The sequence below is a fragment of the Pan troglodytes genome, chromosome 20 (genome assembly GCF_028858775.2).
Source record: "Pan troglodytes isolate AG18354 chromosome 20, NHGRI_mPanTro3-v2.0_pri, whole genome shotgun sequence".
NCBI classification, from domain to species: Eukaryota; Metazoa; Chordata; class Mammalia; order Primates; family Hominidae; genus Pan; species Pan troglodytes.
The window spans coordinates 24,934,106-24,945,034 of NC_072418.2; the positions used below are offsets into that span (position 1 = coordinate 24,934,106).

General features: G+C 38.9%; 2 protein-coding genes across 2 annotated transcripts in view; one reads left to right on the top strand and one right to left on the bottom strand.

Moving 5' to 3' along the window:
• The window catches only part of LOC134809095 (uncharacterized), a 115,664-nt gene that overhangs the window by 73,894 nt on the left and 30,841 nt on the right, over positions 1 to 10,929 (bottom strand). Inside the window, exon 2 of the mRNA XM_063801455.1 lies at positions 2,299 to 10,651. The gene's annotated coding sequence lies outside the window, so the exon portion shown is untranslated. The remainder of the gene's footprint in view (positions 1 to 2,298; positions 10,652 to 10,929) is intronic.
• The window catches only part of LOC129137988 (uncharacterized), a 27,599-nt gene continuing 16,670 nt past the window's right edge, over positions 1 to 10,929 (top strand). The window contains exons 1-3 of the mRNA XM_063800403.1: positions 1 to 220; positions 2,332 to 2,437; positions 2,513 to 2,842. Coding sequence (XP_063656473.1) covers positions 1 to 220; positions 2,332 to 2,437; positions 2,513 to 2,842 — 656 coding nt within the window. The remainder of the gene's footprint in view (positions 221 to 2,331; positions 2,438 to 2,512; positions 2,843 to 10,929) is intronic.

The following is a 10,929-nucleotide window of genomic DNA, read 5'->3' on the forward strand; positions in this document are numbered from 1 at the left end:
ATGACATTACGAAGCTACAGTCAAAAAGCTAAAATAGCTTTATACATTATAAAGAGGACTCAAACCAAGCAGTCAGCCCAGCAGCAATTCCGAGTCTTTACGTCATTCTTTGAACATATAAACCAGAAGTTACCAGAGCCTCCTCCTTTAACCAAAAACCTATTTGCTCAGCTGGCTGAAAACATTGCCAGCAGCCTAGGCATTTCCTCATGTTATGTTTGTAAAGGGACTAACATGGGAAACCAATGGCCTTGGGAAGCAAGAGTTAATGCCTCAAGATAACTTTAACTGACTCTTTCCCCAAACTGATGCCCACAAGTTCAAGCGTCTGGCTCTTAAAAACTTCTATTATTAAAAGATACTGTATTGCTCATTGGGGAAAAGTTTTTACAGACCCAGTAGGAGAACTAACCTGCTTAAAACAGCAATATTATAATAAAACATTAAACAAAACTTTGTAGCAGGGCAGAGATAACTACAAAACACCCCATACAAACCCATTCTCGCGCTTCTCTTCTCTAAACCACACTTAATATCCAAATACTTAGCAAGTATTTGGAAGTATTTGCAAGTATTTGGAAGCTCCAAATACTTGGCAAGCATCTGGAAGCTCCAAATACTTGGCAAGCATCCCCTGGTCTTTATTAGATCTGTGGGCCATGGGCATATCAACAGTTGCTAGCTAAATGAACAGGGGCCTGTGTGCTTGGAACAATTAGACTGTCTTTCTTCCTACTCCCACTGCAACAGAGAGAAACTTTAGGGTATCTTATCTATAATAAAGTTGAAAAAATACAGATATAAAAAGAAATATAAAAATTAAAAATTTAAAAGGCACAAATTGGCACCCTAAAAAAATAATTCAATACTATAGGCCAGCTACCTGGACACAAAATAAGTCATAAGCATACCGCAGTCCTATTTACATGCTTAACCACATCATAAGGTTGCAGGCAGTACTTAAAATCATCACTAATAAGACAGAAAATGCATTAAGTTTACTAACCCAGCAAACCACAAAAATAAAAAATGCTATCAGAACAGATTAACTTTAGACTGCCCCCTAGCCCACGAAGGAGGAGTATGTAAAAAATTCAGTCTAACTAATTGTTGCCTGAAAATCAAAAACAATAAAAAAGCAATTATAAAAATAACTACAAAAATAAAAAAATTAGCCCACGTTCCAGTTCAAACTTGGAAAGAGTAGTCTCCAGATTCTCTCTTTGGAGGCTAGTTTTCATTTTTTGGAGGGTTCAAAACTTTAATAGGAGTGGTTTTAGCCACACTGAAAAGTTTCCTAATACTCCCTTGTCTCTTACCTCTCATTGTTAGAAGTATTCAATCAACTATAGAGGCAATAGTAGCTAGACAAATCAACACTCAGCTAATAGCTCTGCGTAAATATCAACCTTTGTGTTAAAAAAAAAAAACAAAACTTGTCTCTTCAGGCAAAACTAAGTAATAGTAATGCTTTCTATTAAACTTCTTTCATAAAAATCATCAAACGGGGGAAACTGAGGCAAAAATTTAAAAATAATAATAAGTACTACATGTATTCACTCCAAGAAAAGTAAAAGCTAAGGCCCAGAATGTGGCAAGGCAGGGGTTTTAAAAAAACAAAGAAAAGAACAAGTTTTCCTCTACCTAGCAAGCCCATTTCAAGGACAGTTATAAAATAACGCTGTCCAAATAGCCAAGGCCAAAGGAATGGGCTCCAAACACCCCATCCCTTCCAGAGCAAGGTTAAAAAAACAAAAACAAACAAACAAAAAAAAACAAAAAAAAAAACCAGATTGTTTTACTGTTACTCTTTTCCCATGCGTCCTCACGGCAGAAGGCAGCCTTTCTGTTACATCTAGGAATTGAACAGAAAGAGGACAGCCCAAGCCTCATTTCAGAGAGGTCTGGTATGCTCTTAGAAATCTATGAGACGGTCATCCCTAAATCCATTAATGTTTTTTCTCTCTGAAGAGAATCAAGGGAAACTGATGCTTCAGAAAGATGCCCCATATTACCCTGTGACACTCAAAGTCCCCCAGATTGAGACATGAGGAATATTCAAGCTGTCAAGTTCAGTTTCCCAAGATCTCTTTCATGGTAAATAAGCAAATCTCACTCCAGGCAGGGTCTGGGCTGTTGAGGGGAGGGGCTGACTGACAAGACTTTGATGGGGGGAGCCCAGTGGCACTTGGGGGCCCAGCCCAGTAAGCCTCGGGAGTGGCATGAGCTCTGGCCGCAGTCCTGCCATCAGAGGGATTCTGGCGCTGGGTGGGGGAGGCCATCACCTGGCGATAGTACCTTTCTCTTTGCAGCCGCCAATTTGCTCTGTAGGGTTTCTTCAGACATTGCAGGGCGGGAAGGAATGTGGGGTTGGGGCCACATCAGCTAGATTGCGGCCTACCACTGGGGAACACGTCCTGTCGGCCACCGCGCAACTGTGCGACTGACCAGAGGCGGCGTAACCAGGGCCTACTACAGCGCAGAATAGGGGGCGTGGCCGCCATCCTCCAAGCCCATTGGTCGACGAGAAAGATGACAGACAAAGGAGGCGTGGCCAGGCAGCAGCGCGTCCAGGTGGGTGTGAGGCATCACAAGGAAAGCTGAGCAGGCAATTGCTGCCCCGCCCACTCTGGGAAGAGGGGCGGGGCCGCCGGCTCCAGGGACAATGGGGTGGGGCGGGCTTTCCCTGGGTGGGCGCAGCGGCTTCCTGGGCCCCCCTCACGCTCTGGGTCAGAGTTCCTTTACAGGCGGACCTGAGAGGCAACTCACCGACTCCTGCCCTGGACCCTCCTGCGCCACTGAACCCCCTGACCTGGGAGCCTCGGAACCTAGGGCTCAGGAGGTGGGTGAGGAACGGACTCCACAGTTTCTTTCCTGACTCCTCACAGCCCTGCCCCAGACCTTCCCTTCCCAGAAATCACCTCCAAGGACCCCTAGCCAATGTTCCAGACGCCTACCTCTCGGAACGCCCCATTCCTAGAGGGTCCCTACCCTGATTCCGGGAGCACATTTGCCCCCCTTTCCAGCTGGATCCAGTCCCGGGACTCTCCTGCTTCCCAGCTCCTCCTCCCGCACCCCACAGCACCCCTTTCCTCTCAGAGCGGCCGTGGGTCCCATCAGGCTTTCCCCTCGGATCCTCTGCAGATGAACCAGGACTTACCCGAAAGTACCAAGTGAACTTCTAGGAAAAGTCCAATTCTCAGATGCTGGATGTCTTCCAAAAATGAAGCAAATTAGTAACTTAGTAGCTGAGTCAACTAATCCTGTTAGATGGTCAACATTGATTTTTTTATTTTAATATTTTTAAGTGGCAGCTCTAGTGTGTGAGAAAATTAATGTGGCCGCTGAATTTGTAGAAAACCGCTTTGACTCTCTTGGGCCCCTTCATAAATAAGCCCTGGAACTAAATAAAAGTCTAGTGAATACAGGTAAGCTCCCTTCTTTTTCTCCATATTTACCCCTCACTTCAACCATAATTTCACAGGTCCCTTTTTCCACATTCAAGGTGGTTAATAATAAAGTGGGAATGTACAGGATTCTCTTTAATCCTGAATTAGCAATCCAAAAATTAGAATTTGTTGCATTCTTAGAACTAAGGTCAGGGTTCCTGAGCAGGTACTCAAGCAGACACAAAGACAAAACTTCCATTTTATTTCAGAAGAACCTCCATAATCCCTTGCATTAATTCCCATCATAAATCATCTCATCTCATCCATCTATCTTTCATCTATCTCTCATCTATCTGTCATCTGCTATCTATCATATAACGATAATTCATCTATCATCTATCATTCATCTGTCTATAATCCATCTATTTATCATCTATGTATCATATATCGATCATTCATCTATCATCTATCATGTATTGATCATTCATCTATCTGTCATCTATCATTCATCTATCATCTATCATTCATCTATCACCTATCATCTATCTATCATCTATCGATAATTCATCTATCATCTATCATATATCAATCATTCAGCTATCATCTATTATTCATCTGTCGATCATCTATCATTCATCTATTTATCATCTATCATATATTGATAATCTATCATCTATCATGTATCAATCATTCATCTATCATTTATTATCTATCATCTATCTCATCTATCATATATTGATCATCTATCTATCACCTATCTATCTCTATATCATCCATCTATTTATTATCTCTGTCTCTCTCTCCTCTATTAGTACTGTTTCTTTGGAGAACCCCTAGTACATATACTCTTTTTCCTGGCTCTTTGAGTATAAGGTGATTTGCTAGGATTAAGAATGTAGCCTCCTGGTAGGCTGCAGTGAGTTGAGATTGCACCACTGCACTCCAGCATGGGTGAAAGAGCGAGACTTCATAAAAAAAAAAACAAACAAAAAAAGAATGTAGCCTCCTGTAACCACTAGCTCATTCCTTATTTAAATGGATCCCCCCCCACCCTCCCAGAGCGCCACACTTTTTGTCCATTGATCATTTGTCTTGATATACTTGCCAAATGTCATTGTCATGCATGAAACACCTCCGTAGCCAATAGTATGTGTATTAAAAATAACGCTTCTTCCTCTTCCACTCAAAAGAGAATTCTAATATGATGGTTATATATAAGGAAAATTTTAAATCTGAGTTTACTTTTTAAATTATATTAAAACATTCACAAAGTGCAACACTTTATTTTTTATAACAGATTATTTGCAAGTTACCCTTACCACAAAATAGGACAGTCCATTGTGTCCTATCTAATGCAAAGATTAAAATAAAAGAAATATACTTCAGCAAAAAGAACTATAGTCAATGAATGCTGTTTGTCAGGAAGATATAAGTTCATATAAGTAAGTTTGTTTCGAATTATTTTACTCTAGGGTGTAAAAACTCCTCAACCAAAATCAGTTTGTACTGGAATACAGTCTGTCATGTTTAAGTCATAGCAGCTGAGCCAGGACTATATTCTTCACTACATCAAGTAGGATGAAGGAGCTCCAGAAATACTTTTGAAGCAGGAATTTAAAGTGCGGATAGGATGGCTACCATTTAAGTGATATTTAAGTATCTCCCTTATGAGGCTTGCAAGGCCCTTTGGAATCTGACTTCTACATCCTTCCTTTCCAACATCATTTCTCATCATTTCCCCTTTTCCCTCCTCTAACAGCCTCCATTCATCCACATCATGCACTTCAGCTATTCTGAACTTCCCTCCTGAAACCAGCCACTCACAGAGCAACACTTTTCAAATCCTGGCTCTACCTGTGTAACCTGAGGCAGGTTTCCAAATTCTGTGTGTCCCAGTTTCCTCATCCTCATTCCTAAATTTGGAACAATAACACTCAAGTCATAGGGTCACTGTAAAGATCAAATGAGATTACAACTACTCATGTGAAATTCTTAGCATAGTACCTCTCATTTAGGATATGCCCCCAAAATACTGGTTGTCGTTAACAGTGTTGATGTGTCTGCTCATAACACTCATTCCTCTCCTCACCTCCTTTTGTATACTTAGTTCCTACACATCTTTCAAACATCAGCTTAAATAGGAAACCTTCCCCAAATAACTCCTCCCTACCTAGGTGAATATTCCTCCTGTTTGTATGACCGTAATCCCTGCACATCCCATATCAAAGGACTTAATGTCACTTTCTGTCATCTCTTGTATGTTGTTCATATTTTTTCATTATACTGAAAGCTCCTTGAAGACAAGTGCTACATGTATTGGGATCCGCATTTCATCTCTATCCCCTGTCATAACACTTGCTACGTATTATGCCTTCTATGTTTGTTGAAAAAAAATGAATGAATGAAACTCAGCTGGCAAGGGAAAGTTACTTTGGCTTTCATTTAGATTTGGGGTTTTTTGTTTTATTTTCAACATAGTCATGAGCTCTTCTGCTAAAAGATAAAATCTAGACATATTCAATTTTACAGAGTTTAATTAAGCAAAGAACAATTCACTAATGGTGCAGTCCCTGAAACAGAATAGATTCAGAGAGAGTCCAGCACTAGATGGTCAAAGATTATGGACAGAAAAAAGGAAAATATGCAGAAAACAGAAGTGAAGTACAGAAACAGTAGGATTGGTTCCAGCTTGGCGTTTGCCTTACTTAAACATGGTTTTCAAAGTTGGCTGCCTTGGATTGGCTGAAACTCAGTGATTGGTACAAGAGTAGGTGACAGCCTGTTTACATGTCTACTTAACTTACATTTCACTATGTACAAAGAAACCTTTAGGCTGAACTTAAAATTGTAAAATTGTTTAGCTGTGGGCTAAACTTAATGTCACATTTCTAGATCGTGTTCAATTAGCTAACCATAGGCGTCACTTCTCTTCTACCCTCCAAAACCACTAATGCTGCTGCAAAAGAGAACTTCCAGCAGCTGTTTACCTGGGAACAAGTTGAAAATTTATTTGAAATGGAAGCCACTAGAATTGTAAACACTTCTGTCATCTTTCTCCTTTGTGTGCCTCTGCAGATAAGGCTGCTCCAGTGCCCCCACATTTGGACCTTATGCTCTGTAGTTTCCTGTTATAACCAATTTGCTATTTGCGTTACCAAAGTATATTTAGTAGATTTTATTTGAAAAAAGAAATAAAGTTAGAAAATATTGACAGTATTACATAACATAAGTTCTTTGTTTAAATTTGTCATATTTAATTTTTGAAAGCTAAATAACTAAAATCTCATTTCTACTAAATTATTCTTTTTTTCATGCTAAGGCTAAATGTGAGAGCTAACATTTTACAAAATTTTGTGTTTTTCTTTCAAAACACATGACAAAGCACAAAAGCATTTTTATCAGGATTAAAGTAATTTATGGTAATTCTAACTCTACGACTATGTAAGTGATGATCTAGTTATATTACAATATTATGTTGTTTTAATATCCATTATTATTGTGTGTTAAGTGCTTTCCTTGTCTCTATCGTACAGTTACATACATAGTAAGCAATTATAGGTATAATGCTTACAACTGTAATGATGAATAATAAATAATGACATTTGTTAAACCCCAGATATTCTTTTATTTATTCAGGCAATATTTATTATGTATCAGATACTGTGCTAAGCAATGAGTATATCATGATGAACAAAGAAATGGGACTGGACTCTTGGAATAAGATGAAAACATTACAGGAATAAGCCTAAAACACATTTATATATTTATAAATCACAATAAAACCTACAAAGAAAAAAAAGACACTAAAGGAGATCATAGCAGAGGGAATCTAATTTAGATTGGAATGCCAGGAAAGTCTTTCCAAGGATATGGTTTTGTAAATTAAGCTAAAAAGAATGAAAACCAATTCTACACAAACTATTCCAGAAAATACAAGAGGAGGGAACACTGCATGAAAATCATTCAGTAAGGCCAGCACTCTACTGACACCCAAACCAGACAAAGATACTACAAGAAAGAAAGCAAGGAAAGGAAACTCCCAATAATATTCCTCATAAAATAGGGGACATAGTATTGAAATTGATGTGAAAATCCTCAAGAAAATACGAGCAAGTTGAATTCAGGAATAAAAAGAAGATAACATGCTATGATTAAATATATCAGGAAATGTAAATCTGGTTGAACATTTTAAAATCAATAGATGTAATTTATCGTATTAACAGGTGAAAGCAGAAAACCAGATAATCATCCCACAGGATGTAGAAAAACTATTTGACAAAATTTAATATCCACTCATGATAAAATCTCTCAGCATAGAGGGATAGTGGAGAACTTCCTCAACTGGATAGTGAGCATCTCTGAAATACTTCTAGCTAACTTCTCAGTTAGTGAGGAAAGACTGGATGCTTTCTCTCTGAATGCGAGAACAAAGCAAGGATGTCCTCTCTCACAACTTATATTCAAGATTTTGCTTGAGGTCCTTGTCAGTGCAATAAAAGGAAAAAAAATTACAATAAAGGCATCCAGATTGGAATAAATGAAATAAAAACAAAATTGCTTTTATTTTTAGTTAGCATGATTGCTTGTGGAGAAAAATCTCAAAGAACTTAACAAAAACTTAGTAGAACTAATAAGCAATACTATCTAGAATGAAAGAAACAAGGTCAAGTTTATTTTGTACCCTGTATTTCTGTATTTCTATTTTATTTCTGTATGGCAGCAATGAACAGTTGGAAATTAAAATTTTAAAACAGCATCAAAAACATAAAATGCTTAGCTATAAATCTAACAAAACATATCCAGATTCTGTGCCAAAAACTGTAAATCTCTATTTAAAAAATCAAAGAAGAGCTGAATAGAGAGCTACATCATGTCTGTTGTTGGAAAATTCAATAGAATTAAGATAGAAATTTCCTCAAAGTGATCTGGATGCAACACAATTCCATTCAAATCCAAGCAGACATTTTCTTTTAAAATCCACAAGCTGTTTCTAAATTCACACGAAAATTCATAAGAATAAAAAAGCCAAAATACTTCTGAAAGACAACAAATTTAGAAGACTCCTACTATCTGACTTCAGGATTTATTATAACAGAGTGTAATTCTGGTGAAAAGACAGACATGTAGATTAATGAAATAGAATAAATAGTAGAAATACAGTAACTATACACAGGCAATTTTTCACAAAAATGCAAAATGCAATTCAATAGAGAAAGTATAGGTTTTTAACAAATGGTGCTGGAACAATTGGACATCTGTATGTAAAAAGAAGAGTTTTAATTCATACCTTGTATCATATACCAAAACTAAAATAGATCGTATTCATAAATATAAAACTATAAAACACATACAGGAGAACCTACAATAAAAATCTTTGTGACCTTAACTTAGACAAAAATTTCTTGGACATGACACCAAAAATATGATCCATAAAATTATGATAAATTAGACATTATCATAATTTAAAAGTTTTTCTCCAAAAGATACTGTTAGAATAAAAACACAAACCAGAAACTTGGAGAAAACATTTGCAAAACACAAATCTAATAAAGGGCTTGTATCCAGGTTATGTAAAGACCTCTTGAGCTCAATAATAAGGAAACAATTTCATAAAAATACATAGGCAACAGATTTGAATATAGAGTTCAACAAAGAAGATATAAGGATGGCAAAAAAGCTCATAATAAGATGTTGAACATCAGGTGTCATTGGAGAAATTAAAGCCACAATGATATACCATTACATTCTATTAAAAGAGCCTAAATTTAAAAAAAAAATTTTTTTTAATGAGAGCACTGGCCAGGCGCAGTGGCTCACACCTGTAATCCCAGCACTTTGGGAGTCCAAGGCAGGTGGATCACCTGAGGTCAGGAGTTTGAGACCAGCCTGGCCAACATGGTGAAACCCTGTCTCTACTAAAAATATAAAAATTAGCCAGGTGGGGTGGAAGACATCTGTAATCCCAGCTACTCAGGAGGCTGAGGCAGAAGAATCGCTTGAACCTGGGAGGCGGAGGTTGCAGTGAGTGGAGATTACACCACTGCACTCCAGCCTGGGCGACAAAGTGAGACTCCATCTCGAAAAAAAAAAAAAAAAAAAAAATGATGACAGCACCAAGTTCTGACCAGGATATAGTGCACCTGGAACACTCATACATTGCTGGTGGAATACAAAATGGAACAGCCATTTTGAAAAACATTTTAGCAGTTTCTTATAAAATTGTTTAGTAGTAGTAGTAGTAGTATTGGGATAGGGTCTTGCTCTGTCACACAGGCTGGAGTACAGCGGTGCGATCACAGTTGAATCCAGCCTTGACCTCCCAGGCTCAAGCTTCCTCATGCCTCAGCCTCTAGAGTAGCTGAGACTACAGGCACATGCCACCACACCCAGCTAAGTTTCTTAAAAATTAAACACACTTTAGCATAAGACACAGCAATTTTACTGCTAGGTATTTATCCCAGAGAAATGAACATATTATGTCCATATACAAACCTATAAGCAAATATATACATAATGAGTTTATTCATAATATCAAAAACTGGAAACAACTCAAATGCCTTTCAACTGGTAAACAGATAAACAAATTGTGGTGGATCTGTGCAATGAAATTATACTCAGAAATAAAAAGAACTACCAATACCCACAACAATCTGGATGAATCTCAAATGTATAATACTTAGTGAAAGAAACCAGATTCAAAAATTTATATACTTGTTTAATCACATTTACGTGTCACTCTGGAAGAGATCATTGTTTGGCAAGGGCTGGGAATGGAGTGAGGAGTTAATTAGAAATACACGGAAAGTGGCCCGGTGCGATGGCTTACGCCTGTAATCCAGCACTTTGGGAGGTCGAGGCCGGCAGATCGCTTGAGGTTAGGTGTTCAAGACAGCCTGGTTAACATGGGGAAAGCCCATCTCTACTAAAAGTACAAATAATTAGCCGGGTGTGATGGCGCACGCCTGTAGTCCCAGCTACTCGGGAGGCTGAGGCAGGAGAATCACTTGAACCCTGGAGGCGGAGGTTGCAGTGAGCCGAGATCACGCCACTGCACTCCAGCCTGGGCAACAGAGCGAGACTCTGGCTCAAAAAAAAAAATTAAAATAAAAAAATAAAAAAATTAGCCAGGTGCAATGGTGCACACCTGTGGTCCCAACTACTTGGAAGGCTGAGGTGAGAAGATCACATGAGCCCAGGATGTCGACGCTGCAGTGAGCTCTGATTGTTCCACTGCACTCTAGCCTGGGCTATAGAGCAAGACCCTGTCTTAAAGAAAAAGAGAGAGAAAGAAAGAAAGAAAGAAAAAAGATAGAAGAAAAAGAGGGAAGGAAGGGAGGGAAGGAGGGCGGGGAGGGGGAAGAGGAGAGGAGGAGGAGAGGGGAGAGGGAGCGGAGGGGAGGGGCGGAAGGAAGGGAAGGAAATGAGGCTTGGAACCAGAGCCATGGAACCCTGTTCTTGATGGCGGCATCTCCCTCAAGTCGGGGCGTCCATCCCCCTGCTGGCTTAGGAGGCTCCCACCCCAATGGAGGGCAGGACTCAC